The 15,154-nt window shown below is 38.5% G+C and overlaps 1 protein-coding gene across 1 annotated transcript; it reads left to right on the top strand.

Moving 5' to 3' along the window:
- The first annotated feature begins 7,257 nt into the window (after window positions 1-7,257).
- Window positions 7,258-8,216, top strand: LOC100479007 (olfactory receptor 2D3). The gene has a single exon (XM_002924991.2). The coding sequence runs from the start codon at window positions 7,284-7,286 to the stop codon at window positions 8,214-8,216; it is 933 nt and encodes a 310-aa protein (XP_002925037.2). The 5' UTR covers window positions 7,258-7,283.
- The last annotated feature ends 6,938 nt before the right edge of the window (window positions 8,217-15,154 follow it).

Below are 15,154 nucleotides of genomic sequence, written 5' to 3'. Positions count from 1 at the left end.
GCCCTCTCAGAGGCAATGATCTTTATATTGATATACAACTGTGGGAATGAAGACATTCCAAACTGGTTCAACATTTTAAACAGCTTTCCCTCTAAACTATCTTTAGGCTGATAGATCAGTAAGGGTCATATATTTACCCTTGTACATTTGGGATGTTTTCAAGTTTGTCAACTGCATCTTGTTCAAGCTTCTTCTCTGTGGTTATAGCTTGCTTGCCTCATAATAGCTTTTTTTGTTATTATATTACATATTATAAATTATATTTACATATCATATTATATGAATATTTTTATATATCGAACAGGATCTTCATTTATACTGCATTACTGGTTCACTAATTCATTTTCACCCAGAGATAGTGCCTTTTGGTTCTAAACTCCATAGCTGCTTGTTAGCCTCATCCCATGCTAACATCATCTATAGCCATCCACAGATGCTAGAATCCTACCTGATGTCAAAATGTTAGACTCTACAATTTCCTTTGAGAAAATACCAACTATTTTTTTTTTACCTTAAACTCTGATATGGAACTCTTTTTCTTGTTTCATTTTGTTTTGGGGGGGTGTTCTGTTTTGCTGTAGAGTCCCAAAATACTGCTATAGTCAATTCAACTACACATGGGGGAGCTACTAGCTTAGACAATAATGTGTGGGATCTCATATTCCAGCATACATCTTTCATATATCACACACTCCTTCCCTCCAAGGACAATTGCTGGGTTGAATTAAGAAGCAACATTCCTACATCAGAACTTTCTTATCAGAAACATCTGTGACACCAATATACCACAGCTTTTCCCTCCTCAGACACACTCTTCCCTCTTCTGCAGGCTTGATTGTGCCAGTACCCATTAAGTTCTCCTTTTAGGAAAGTGGAAAAGGATGGCTGACATATGAGAAGCAATCCCAGAAGATGTAGCTTGTTCTGTGGGATTAAATGGCCTCTTTAGCCTTTTAAACAACTGCTATAACTTCAGTTATAGCGAAATCACTACTGGTGATGCTTGTGGCTACTCACTGATGTTCAGCAAGTGCATTGCCCCTCCCTTGGAAGAAAATACACTGTAGTCCTCTACCTTCAGCTAAAGCTCTAACTACAGGTATTAAGTGGAATTGACCTAACACTTCATTGCATTTAGAAACACTACCAATTTCCATCCCTGGTTGCAGGGCCTGTGAGCCATGAAAAAACATAGCTGGGGACCATTAAAGTTCTGCCCATTTCTCCCCTCTGATTATTTCTTTCTCTTGGCAGAAGTCCTATGACACAAACATATACCATTTCTACTTCATTTTCCAGACTTACAAATATCCCAATTGTCCCACCCCATCTGCCATGCAGCTGTTTGTAGGGATTCTTGTCATATAGAAAAGAGTGCTGTTGGGGCACCTGGGTGGCACAGCGGTTAAGTGTCTGCCGTCAGCTCAGGGCGTGATCCCGGCATTGTGGGATCGAGCCCCACATCGGGCTCCTCCACTGGGAGGAACTTCTTCCTCTCCCACTCCCCCTGCTTGTGTTCCCTCTCAGCTGGCTGTCTCTATCTCCGTCAAATAAATAAATAAAATCTAAAAAAAAAAAAAAAAAGAAAGAAAAGAGTGCTGCTAACCATACCCAAACCCTCTTTTCACACAGCAAGAAGAATACGGGAAATTTTATCTTTTAGCAGGAGCCATTTCAACTTGGAGTTCTGCTCTCACTTCCTGACCATCTATAAACAAAGTAATTATGGATGAAGAATGGCAGGAGCCAGAGAAAATGAGAAGACCTTGATGAAAATCAAGCTTGTCACATTGAGGTCTCTGGCTGCACCAGCTTCAATATCCACATCCTGTCCTGGGTATTCAGTGCTGGCCATTCTGTGTCATGATGTCTTTGCTGAATTGAACGCATTGTGTGCAGAATGATTCTGCATGGGAGAATAAATGTATGCAATAATAGAGTCACTAGGCAGGTGTGAGGTGTATTATTTTCAGGTTATGTGTGCCAGCATGACCTTATATGAGGAAACAAAAACTGAATGACTTGGATGGGAATAAATTTGCTGAGATCAGAACAGAGAAGTCAGAGTGACTGGAGGCTGATAAGTGACAGAAAGAATGGCAATGAATGAGATCACAGAAACAGGCAGAGGCAAGATTGGTAGGGCCATTGTATTAGTTTCTTAGGGCTGCCATAACAAATTATCATAAACTTTCTGTCTTAAAACAACAGAAATTAATATTTCTGGAGACCAGAAGTCTGAAATGAAGGCATCTTGCTCCATCTTGTAGACTATGCTCCTTCAGAAGGCCCTGGGGGAGAAGCCTTCCTTGCTTCTTCCAGCTTTTGGTACTGAGATATTCCCTGGTTTCTGGCAGCATAACTTCAATCTCTGCCTCTGTGTTCATATGGCCTTCCCTCTGTCTCTGTGTCTTCCCCCACTTCTTTCTTTTTTAAAGATTTATTTATTTATTTATTTATTTATTTATTTGAGAGAGAGAGAGAGAAAGGGAAAGCACACAGAGAGGGAGGGAGAGAGAATCTCAAGCAGACTCCCTGTTGAGCATGGAGCCTAACTCAGGGCTTGATCTCAGGACCCTGAGATCATGACCTGGGCTGAAACCAACAGAGTCAGATGATCAACCAACTGAGCCGCCTAGGTGCCCCTATCTTCCCCTTTTCTTAAAAAGATATCTGTCACTGGCTTAGGGGTCACTCCAATCCAGGATGATTTCATCTTGAACCTTCCCTTAACTACACTGGCAAAGATCTTTATTCCAAATAAGGTCACATTATGAGGTTCCAAGTGGACATGTTTTTTTTGGGTGATACAACTCAACCCATTACAACCTTGGAAGTCCTAAAAAGGTGATTGATTTTATTTTAGGTTCCACAGAAAGCCATCATGATATTATACTTTTAAAAGGTCACTTTGAGTATTGTGTGGAGAGTGGATTATAAGTGGACAAGCATGGAAATAAGAAAAGCAATCAATAAGACTGAGTTTTATTGCAGTAGCCCAGGAGAGAGATGCTGGTCTTAACTAGGGTTCCAGCAATGGGGAGCCAGAGGAGGTGGTAAGACACATGGGTAGATAGGATATACAAGATGAAAAAAGAGAGTAATGAAATATCCTTAAGTTCTTGGCCTGAACAATGCTGTGGATGATGGGGGAGACTCAGAAAGGGAGGAGTCTGATGAGGAAATCAAGAATTCTCTTCTGGATTTGTTAACATGGTCCTTTGTTATATGCTGACTTTGTTTTCACACCACCCTTCTATATTGGAATAACTATAATAAAGCCTTCATTTAAACGTCCTGACATCTTAAGCTGCATTGCCCACCTGTAGTTTAGGGTTTTGTCTCTGCCCCCTTCCATTAGCTGAAGACTTTAAAGCATTTTGAATACAATTGCACACATGAGTTCTGAAGTCCTTGGCAGTAGTTTATTCAGTAGTCATCATCCAGATGATGCAAAATATACTTTTGTCAGCTGTCTTTTATGTTACCATCCTTATTGAAACCTCCATTTTAAAAATTCTGACAGAATTTAGAGACATGATTGGTTTGAGAAACAGTAGAGTAGTACCTGATTATCAGATAAGATTCAGATATTTCAGTTTGTGATCACAAAGAAAAATGCCCCAGGGTATCTCTTATTGTAGAAAGGTTTTAAAAAGTTAATAGCACAAATTTCTCCTGGGAATGCCCTGTTTACAATAGCTCTTAGGACCTCAGGCTTAAAAGCTTACTCCCAAGAAAATCCTTGAGGCAGGTTCCTTGCTGATTTGGAGATTTTAGTAAAATGGTGCTCCTTGGCTTGAGGTATAATAGGACTCATAGTCCAGATGATGTCCCAATCTTCAGAGTATGTGGTAAATGGCAGCAGAAGTTGCCTATTAGGCTATGGATTAGCAGGCTGCAAAAACCGTAACTTCCTTCATTAGCTTTCTCTTCATCACTGACCCCACTGTCCTGTGTTGTCCCAGGCCAGTCCTCCAGGTGAGAGTGGGTAAGGTGATTAGGGGGAATTAATCCTTTTAGAGAGTCTCAAATTTTGGTTCTGTTCTTTGGGATGGGCTCTGCCCTTCACTCCCCTCTTTCTTTTTCATCTGGCTTCTACAGAGAATACATGCTCTTCTTTTTTACTGATTCTCTTGAGTGATAGCCTCATGAATCCTGTTTTACAACTCCTCTGGAGAGGATTAAGCTACTGACCAGGGATACCTGATTGATTGCAAGGGCTGCAAATACCCACTGCCTCTCCTTTTGCACCAAAAGCTAATCTGTCAGATTCTCCTTTGCCTCTTGCTGTCTCAATGTTCTCTTTTCAGGGATTCCCTCCTTGTTCCATTTAGTCACTGAATTTGGACAGTGGGAGCAGGCAGGACCAGGATAGAACCTTGACCACCTGCCCTAGGGCACACAGGCAGAATCTTCTTGTGGCCAGACATCCCTGGATGGCAAACAAGACTGTGTGAGTATGCTAATTTGTATGTGCAGGTATACACAAATCCAGGTATCTTGTCCCTTGTCACACTGAACTCATCCTTCTTTGTTTGGATGTGGGTATCAGTCAGTTCATTCACTCTCTTTAACCTGGTGATCAATCCTGAGATTTTCTAAACCAAGAGTGCCCTAATCCCGGGTCAGAGTTCAACATCTCAACAATCAACATAGCCCCTTCTTTTCACTTACATTTCTCTTGAGAAAGGGAATATGTTGGTGTGCTAATGTGTTGGTGTGGAGTGTCAGCATTGACTCTATTTGTTCACTCATTCAGCTTTTTTTTAAGATTTTATTTTTAAGTAATCTCTATACCCGACGTGAGGCTTGAACTCACAACCCCAAGATCAAGAGTCACATGCTCTGCCAACTGAGCCAGCCAGGTGCCCCTCCCAAAGAGAGAGAGAGAGAGAGAGAGAGAAAGAAAAAGAAAGAAAGAAAGAAAGAAAGAAAGAAAGAAAGAAAGAAAGAAAGAAAGAAAAAAGGAAAAAAATAAACTTCAAATTCCTTCACAGAATCATTCTGGTTCCTCTGACTTTAACCACCCAATAATTGTCTAAAGTAAACTTTTATGTACTTACTTTCTTTTAGTTAGTTTGTTTGTTTAATTTTTTATCTACATCCAATTTAGTTAACATATACTGTTATTAGATTATTATTAGCTTCAGGGGTAGAATTTAGTGATTCATCAATTGCATATAACACCCAGTGCTCATTATTTCAAGTGCCCTTCTTAATGCCCATCACCCAGTTACCCCATTCCCCCCTCCACCTTACCTCCAGTAACCCTCAGTTTGTTTCCTATAGTTAAGAGTCTCTTATGGTTTTCTCCCTCTCTGATTTCGTCTTGTTTTATTTTTCCCTCCCTTCCCCTATGATCCTCTGTTTTATTTCTTAAATTCCACACATGAGTGAAATCGTTGATAATTGTCTTCCTCTGACTTCTTTCACTTAGCATAATACCCTTTATTTCCAACCACATCATTGCAAATGGTAAGATTTCATTTTTTGATGGCTGAGTAATATTCCATTGTATATATACATACACCACATCTTCTTTATCCATTCATCTGTTGATGGACATCTGGGCTCTTTCCATAGTTTGGCAATTGTGGACGTTGCTGCTATAAACATTGGGGTGCAGTTGCCCCTTCAAATCACTATGTTTATATCCTTTGGATAAATAACTAGTAGTGCAATTGCTGGGTCATAGGGTAGCTCTACTTTTAACTTTTTGAGGAACTTCCATACTGTTTTCCAGAGTGGCTGTACCACCTTGCATTCCCACCAGCAGTGTAAGAGGGTTCCCCTTTCTCTGCATCCTTGCCAACATCTGTTGTTTCCTGAGTTGTTAATGTTAGCCATTCTGACTGGTGTGAGGTGGTATCTCATTGTGGTTTTGATTTGTATTTTCCTGTTGCTGATGGACATTTTTTCATGTGTCTGTTGGCTAAGACCACCCAAAATTATTTAAAAATATCTGTTCATATATGACTGTTTTTGTGCCTACAGATAGCTCTGCCACAGTGGATTAGCTCTAAAACCATAAAACAGAGGTCTATGGATTTGTCTTCAAGGAGTGGATGTGGGGAATAGGTACATACAATTGGGTGAAAGTTTAACCTTATCTACAATGAGTTTTTGAGTGAGAGAGAAAAGGAATTGCAGGATACAGAAAAAGTGAGAAAGCTTAAATTTTTTTCTGAATCTTTGTTTCATCATCTGTGTACTGGGGATAATAATAACCACCTCAAATGAACATAAGACTTAAAAATAAGTGTACACAATGACTGGCACCAGGATAGGGCCCAACACATGAAAATTAGTATTATTATTGCCAAAGGACCTTGTGCAAAGAGAGATAAAGTGCAGAGGACAGATTAAGGCATGTTTAAAGGATGCTACTGATTGCAACAACCAATGAGGCAGCCTTTTTTTACTGATGTTCCTCAGCAGCCTTGTCACACTAAAAACAAATAAGGGAAGAAATTACTTAAGGGCCAGGATCACAAACTACTACATCATCCCTTAATTTCCCATTCCTTGCTCAGAGTGCTTCTTTAGGATTATTTTGCAAAAATAATGAAAAAAATCAGCCTTCATAAATGTTATCAGATAGTTAGCAGCATAAAAATCTAACTAGTTTGAAGCAACATCAATTTCTTTGCTTCCCAAACCTACATAAAAGGAAGGATGCACTGCGAGCAGCACTATAGTCTTATCAGGACTATATGTAGTCCTGCTAAGGTTTGGTCATGTAGCATATTCAAGATGATTTCTGCCCCTCTGGTGCTACTAAAAGATTCAAGGGAGAGAAAATCAGAAATGACTCATCTGGGGCGCCTGGGTGGCAGAGCGGTTAAGCGTCTGCCTTCGGCTCAGGGCGTGATCCTGGCATTATGGGATCGAGTCCCACGTCAGGCTCCTCTGCTATGAGCCTGCTTCTTCCTCTCCCACTCCCCCTGCTTGTGTTCCCCTCTCTCGCTGGCTGTCTCTATCTCTGTCTTATAAATAAAATAAAAAATCTTTAAAAAAAAAAAAAAAAGAAATGACTCATCTGTCAAAACTGCTGAGCAAAAAGAGAATTCTGTCTTCTGACATATGGGACCTGTTAAGAGATGGAAATCAATAGCCCAGTTCTGATGCTGATTATTACCTAAGTTACACAGATAGATATAGATATAGATATAGATATAGATATAGATATAGATATATAGATATAGATATAGATATAGATTATAACTGAACAATATGTGTTTCTTTTCTTGGTGCTGACCTATAAACAGTAATAAATTTTCATGGGAGAAGAAAACCAAACCTATGTGACTGAATTTGTCTTCCTGGGCCTCTCACAGGATCCACAGACACAGGTCCTGCTCTTTTTCCTTTTTCTGACCATCTATCTGTTGACTGTACTGGGAAATCTGCTTATCATTGTGCTCATTCACATAGACTCTAGACTCCACACACCCATGTACTTTTTCCTTAGAAACCTATCCTTTGCCGATCTCTGTTTTTCTACCACCACAGTGCCCCAGGTGCTGGTCCACTTCCTGGTAAAGAGGAAAACCATTTCCTTTGCTGGATGCTCAACACAGATATTCGTTTTACTTCTGGTTGGGTGTACAGAGTGTGCACTGCTGGCGGTGATGTCCTATGACCGGTATGTGGCTGTCTGCAAGCCCCTGCACTACTCCACCATCATGGCACGTTGGTTATGTGTCCAGCTGGCCATAGGGTCCTGGGTCAGTGGAGCGTTTGTGTCTCTGGTGGACACCACATTCACACTGCGTCTGCCCTACAAAGGGAACAATATTATCAACCATTTTTTTTGTGAACCTCCTGCCCTCCTGAAGCTGGCTTCAACAAACACCTACAGCACCGAAATGGCCATCTTTGCAATGGGCGTGGTCATCCTCTTACCTCCTGTCTGCCTGATCCTTGTCTCCTACTGGAATATTATCTGCACAGTGATCCAGATGCAGACTGGGGAGGGGAGGCTCAAGGCTTTCTCTACCTGTGGCTCCCATCTCATTGTTGTTGTCCTCTTCTATGGTTCAGCAATATTTGCCTACATGAGGCCAAACTCCAAGATAATGAATGAAAGGGATAAAATGATCTCTGTGTTCTACTCAGCAGTGACACCCATGCTGAACCCCATCATTTATAGTCTCAGAAACAAGGATGTCAAAGGGGCTCTCAGGAGAGTGACTGCAAAATCATCTTTTTGAAGGTGGGGATCTTTAGCCATGACAACATTTTAGGGATGTAGAGAGATGTGATTTTCTTGTAAACTTTTCCCATTTTCATCCCATTCCTCCACTTATTTTCCTTCTCCTATTTTCCTGTGTCTCTTCTAAGATAAATTCAGTACTTGCCTGTTCAAAGTAAGACACCTTGATAGACTTAGGAAAGAAATATAGAAGGGCAGGAACGTGGGGGAATGGGTTAAATAGGTGATGGGGATTAAGGAGTGCACTTGTGATGAGCACCTGGTGTTTTATGTGTTGAATTGCCAAATTGTACACCTGAAATTAATATTTACACTGTAAGTTAACTAACCAGAATTTAAATTAAAACTTAAAAAAAAAAGAAATAAAAGGCATCCAAATTGGCAAGGAAGAAGTCAAACTGTCACTATTTGCAGATGACATGATACTATATATAGAAAACCCAAAAGACCCCACCAAAAAATTGCTAGAACTGATACATGAATTCAGTAAAGTTGCAGGATAAAAAAATCAATGTGCAGAAATTTGTTGCATTTCTTTTTTTTTTTAAGATTTTATTTATTTATTTGACAGAGATAGAGAGAGCCAGTGAGAGAGGGCACACAAGCAGGGGGAGTGGGAGAGGAAGAAGCAGGCTCATAGTGGAAGAGCCTGATGTGGGGCTCGATCCCATAACGCCAGGATCACGCCCTGAGCCGAAGGCAGACGCTTAACCACTGTGCCACTCAGGCGCCCCTGTTGCATTTCTATACATCAATAATGAAGCAGCAGAAAGAGAAATCAAGTAATTGATCCCATTCACAATTGCACTAAAAACCATAAGATACCTAGGAATAAACCTAACCAAAGAGGTAAAAGATCTGTACTCTGAAAACTATAAAACACTGATGAAAGAAATTGAAAATAACACAAAGAAATGGAAAGGCACTCCATGCTCATGGATTGGGAGAAAAATATTGTTAAAATGTCTATACTACCCAAAACACCCTACATATTTAATGCAATTCCTGTCAAAATACCAAGAGAATTTTCCACAAAGCTAGAACAAACAATCCTAAAATTTGTATGGAACCACAAAAGACCCCAAATAGCCAAGCAACATTGAAGAAGAAAAGCAAAGCTGGAAACATCACAATTCTAGACTTTAGGTTATATTACAAAGCCATAGTGAACAAGACAGTATGGCACTGGCACAAAAACACACATAGATCAATAGAACAGAATAGAAAACCCAGAAATGGACCCACAATTATATGGTCAATTAATCTTTGACAAAACAGGACAGAATATCCAATGGGAAAAAGATGGTCTCTTCAACAAATGGTGTTGGGAAAACTGGACAGCAACATGCAGAAGAATGAAACTGGACCACTTTCTTACACTATACAAAAAAATAAATTCAAAATGGATTAAAGACCTAAGTATAAGACAGGAAACCATCAAAACCCTAGAGGAGAACACAGGCAGTAACGTCTTTGATATTAGCTGTAGCAACTTCTTTCTAGATATGTCTTCTGAGGCAAGGAAAACAAAAGCAAAAATAAACTACTGGGCTTTCATCAAGATAAAAAGTTTCTGTATAGAGAAGGAAACAATCAACAAAACTAAAAGGCAAACTATGGAATGTAAGAAGATATTTGTTAATAACATATCTGATAAAGGGTTAGTATCCAAAATCTATAAAGAACTTATCAAAGTCAATATCCCCCCAAAACACAAATAATCCAGTTTAAAAATGGGCAGAAGACATGAATAGATATGTTTCCAAAGAAGACATACAGATGTCTAAGAGATCCATGAAAAGATGCTGAACATCTCTCATCATCAGAGAAATACGAATCAACACTAGAATGAGATATCACCTCATATCAATCAGAATGGCTAAAATGAACAACACAAGAAACAACAGGTATTAGTGAGGATGTGGAGAAAGAGGAATCTTCTTACACTGTTGGTGGGAATGCAAACTGGTGCAGCCCCTCTGGAAAACAGTATGGAGGTTTCTCAAAAAGTTAAAAATAGAACTACCTTATGATCCAGCAATTGCACTACTAGGTATTTAGTCAAAAAATACAAAAATACTAATTCAAAAAGATACATGCACCCTGATGTTTATAGCAGCATTATCAACAATAGCCATACTATGGAAAGAGCCCAACTGTCCATCAACTGATGAATAGATAAAGAAGAGGTGGTATATCTATATACAATGGAATATTCCACAGCCATCAAAAAGAATGAAATCTTGCCATTTGCAACAATATGGATGGAGCTGGAAAGTACTATGCTAAGTGAAATACAAGTCAATCAGAGAAAGACAAATACCATATGATTTCATTCATATGAGGAATTAAAAAACAAAATAATAATGGGGGAAAAAGAGAGAGGCAAACCAGGAAACAGACTCTTAACTATAGAGAACAAACTGATTGTTACCAGAGGGGAAGTGGATGAGATGATAGTGAAATAGGTGATGGGGATTAAGGAGTGCACTTGTTATGATGAGTACAAGGTGATGTATGTGTTGAATCACTAAATTGTACACCTGAAACTGGTATTACACTGTATGTTAACTAACTGGAATTTAAATAAAAACTTTAAAAAAGAGGTACAAACTTCCAGTTATAAAATAAATAAGTCACAGAGATGGAAAGTACATCATTGGGGATATAGTCAATAATATTATAATAACATTATATGGTGACAGATGGTGACTACACTTATGGTGAGCACTGAGTAACATATAAATTGTTGAATCAATATGCCGTACACCTGAAACTAATATAACATTGTATGTCAATTATACTTAAATAATGAATAGAAAAGGGGAGAAAAAGAAATATAGAAAGGAAGGGGGAAAAGGAAAGGAATGGAAGGAGGGAGGAAGAAAGGAAAGGAGGAAAGAAAGAGAGATGGAGAGAGAGAGGGAAGGGGGGAATAGGGAGGGAAGAGAAAATGAAACGTGGGTAAGGAGACAGTCTACTCTCTGGGCCCATACAAGCTAATACGGAAATTAAAACAAACAGACATACAACTATATGGGGGGGGCTACAAGGAACCAAATAAAGAAATAAAACTATCACAAATATTAGAATACATTCTAGCAAATGGAATTATTTCCTTCATTTTTTCATGCATTCATTAAGTATATTTTGAACAGGAGCATTTCTAGAAGCTGGGGATATAGACATGAAAAGTAAGGTCTTCATGATGTTCAGTTCTAACGTGGCCTTAAATTCTAAATTTAATGATTTCTGAGATGTAAAAGTACATTTAAGGAATAAAAAATGGTAGACTTTTTCTAAGAGTAATGTGTAATATTAGGAAAATAGTGAGCTACAAAGCTAGAGAGCAAGATGAAGAGTACAGACTGAGAAATGTTTTGAATTCAATACCAAAGAATTGGCCCCATTTGTAATCCTTTAAATGCTGAAGATTGGGACATTTATGGGACAGTGATGGAAAATGAGGATAAAGTTAAGAAAAGGAGGGCAGGAACACCTATTTTGTGCCTTAGTAAGGCATTTAGAATATAGACCATTGTTTTGTAAATCGTGACTTGAAGTGGTCCCTGGGTTGATAGTTGAAAATATTTCTCAGTATAGGATTGGTTAGTTGATCTCAGGAATCTCCATCTGTAACAAGCCTCAGGTGATTCTTCAGCACAGTAAAAATCAGTGTGCTGCTTTTTAGGCAATGGGGTGGCTTTTATTTAAAAGAATTGCATGATTATTCGCTTAATGTCTGACTTCCCCATTAGTGTGTAAATTCCATGGCAATAAAGACTGTGACTTTGCCGATCTCTATATTATCACTTGTAGAAAAGCGCCCAGCCATTGCTGTTGCTCAAGAAATATCATTTTGAATTAATAAATAAAGCTGGAGTTTAAGAGAGAGATATGCGCTGGAGAAATAGATTTAGAAATTTACTACATATAAATGCAAGTGAATTTTGACACACCCAAAGGTTTTATCAATACTTATGTTTTGTGAAAACATCCCAAGGTAATTCTGAAGTGCAATCCTGGATGAGACATAGTGTCGGAGACAGATACAGGGAAGAATCCAAGATAGAACCTTGGAGTTACCAATGTTTCAAGGTGGATGAAGAGTAGCAAATCAGGCCCAGAGGACCGAGAATCAGAGTAACAGAAAAAGAGGCTGAAGAAATGTGTGTCAGAAGTGGCAAGAGGAGAGGTCTTCCAGGAAANTAAAATAAAAAAAAATCAATACTTATGTTTTGTGAAAACATCCCAAGGTAATTCTGAAGTGCAATCCTGGATGAGACATAGTGTCGGAGACAGATACAGGGAAGAATCCAAGATAGAACCTTGGAGTTACCAATGTTTCAAGGTGGATGAAGAGTAGCAAATCAGGCCCAGAGGACCGAGAATCAGAGTAACAGAAAAAGAGGCTGAAGAAATGTGTGTCAGAAGTGGCAAGAGGAGAGGTCTTCCAGGAAAAATTTCTCAAATGTCTCAAACTTGTATGTTTTGATAAAAGGCTATTGGATTTGCATATAGTTATAGACTTTTAGAAAGCATACAGAATAATTCCTGAGGAGGTGATTTTTGAGTTGGAAACTGAAGGATGAAAGAATTAATCAAGTAAAAGTGTGGGAGGAGGTAAAAGGTAGGAAGGGAGAGAATAAGCAGGGGGAGGAGTACATAGATTTCCGTTTTTACTAAGAGAGGCTTTCTTCATCCCTAAAGTAATAAAAATAGTCTCCTGTGCTATGCTCTAGTTCTAGTTCTCCTTTATGCAAGGTGTCACTAGTTATTCCAACATAGGGATCAGCACACTTTTTCTATAATGGGTCAGATAATAAATATTTTAGTTTTTATAGCCCATACTGTCCCTATCATAAGTACTCAACCATACCATCGTAGCAGGAAAACAGTCATAGCTAATACAAAAAATGAATATGCCACAATAAAACTTTATTCCTAAAACCAGGCAGTTTGGATGTTGCCCCAGGGACATGTTTGCTGAACCCTGTTTTAGCAGATAAATCCCAAATCTCAGTGGCTTAACAGGTAGAAGTTTATTTTTCACTTACATAAATTCTTTTTTTAAATTTAAATTCAATTAACCAACATATAGTACATCATTAGTTTCAGATATAGTGTTCAACAATTCATCAGTTGTGTATAACACCCAGTGCTCACCACATCACGTGCCCTCCTTAATGCCCAACCCCCAATTACCCCATCCCTCCACCCATCTCCCTTTCCACAACCCTCCGTTTGCTTCCCAGAGTCAAGAGTCTCTCATGGTTTGTCTCCCTCTCTGATTTCTTCCCATTCAGTTTTCCCTCACTTTTCCTATGATCCTCTGCACTATTTCATATATTCCACATATGAGTGAAACCATATGATAATTGTATTCCTCTGATTAACTTAAACCACTTATGTAAATTCTAATTGAGGGATGAAGTGACAGGTATATGGACCCAAGCTGATAGAGCTCTTTAATCTGGGGCTTTTGAGGTCATCCTTCATGTCACTATCCATAAAGATGAAGATAAAAAAGTTGCTCACTTAGCATAATCTCCTCCAGTCCCAACCATGTTGCTGCAAATGTTGTGAAATCATTCTTTTTGATGGTTGAGTAATATTTAATTTTTTTATTCCTTAAATGTACTTTTATTCCTTAAATGTACTTTTACATCTCATGCATATTGGTATATATGGACCACATCTTCGAGGAGATTACGCTAAGTGAAATCAGTCAAGCAGAGGAAGACAATTATCATATGGTTTCACTCATTTATGGAACATAAGAAATAGGAAGATTGGTAGAAGAAGGAAGGGAAGAATGAAGGGGGGGTAAACAGAAGGGGGAATGAACCATGAGAGACTATGGACTCTGGGAAACAAACTGAGGGTTTCAGAGGGGAGGGGAGTGGGGGATTGGGATAGGCCGGTGATGGGTATTAAGGAGGGCACGTATTGCATGGTGCACTGGGTGTTATATGCAAGTAATCATGAAACTTTACATCAAAAACTAGGGATGTACTGTATGGTGACTAGCATAACATAATAAAAAATTATTATAAAAAATTAAAAAAAAAAAGAAATATCAAAAAAAGTTGTTCACCGGTAGGTTTTGTAGCTTAGGAGGAGGACAGAACTTCTGCTCACATTCCATTCATTGATACTCAATAATATGGCCCCACATAAATGCTGGGAAACAAGTAAGACATGAATCTGGGATGGGCAGTCTGACACAGGATTTTCTTTTTAACCATTAGATCTTTAAGATATCTGGAATTTATTTTGTGAGAATTTCTGTACGTGAGTTAAAATAGCACTTTTTTCCTAAATATTTAGCCATTTGTTCTAATACCACGGTAAGTCATTCTTTGCCCATTAATTTCAAATGCTGCCATAATATACACTAAATTTCAATATGCATATTGGCATATTTGTCCATTACTGCACTTGTTTTGCTGTATTTCAATTACTATAGATTTAGCTGGAAAGACAGAACTCTTCTATTTTTCTTCTATTTCACAATTTTCTTGATAGTTCATAAACTTTCTACTTCTCAGCTTGTCAAAATCCACTTCTAAAAATACCATTAGAAGTCTAATGGTTATTACACTGAATTTATAGATTATTTAACAAAAAATATATTTAAAAATGTTAAGCCTTTTCACCTAGCAACATGGCATATTCCTCTAGTTCTTCAGTAAGGATATACACATGTGCATATCTTTTCACATTGCATTGTAGAGATTGCGTTTTATATATTCCTAGATTTTATGGAGAAGCAGCTATGATGCATACATTGCATAGTCCATGCTCCCATGAAGTTTTCGTTTTGAAAAGTGGAGAGAGAGAGTAACAAGTAAACTGAAGTATAAATAAGAAAATTTCACATAATGATAAGTGCAATGAAGACAATAAAACGTAGGGTGTGATAGTGCCTTTTGG

This window comes from Ailuropoda melanoleuca, chromosome 8, assembly GCF_002007445.2.
Source record: "Ailuropoda melanoleuca isolate Jingjing chromosome 8, ASM200744v2, whole genome shotgun sequence".
NCBI lineage: Eukaryota > Metazoa > Chordata > Mammalia > Carnivora > Ursidae > Ailuropoda > Ailuropoda melanoleuca.
The sequence above is the reverse complement of the archived record's forward strand: the minus strand, read 5'-3'. Positions and strand labels throughout refer to the sequence as shown.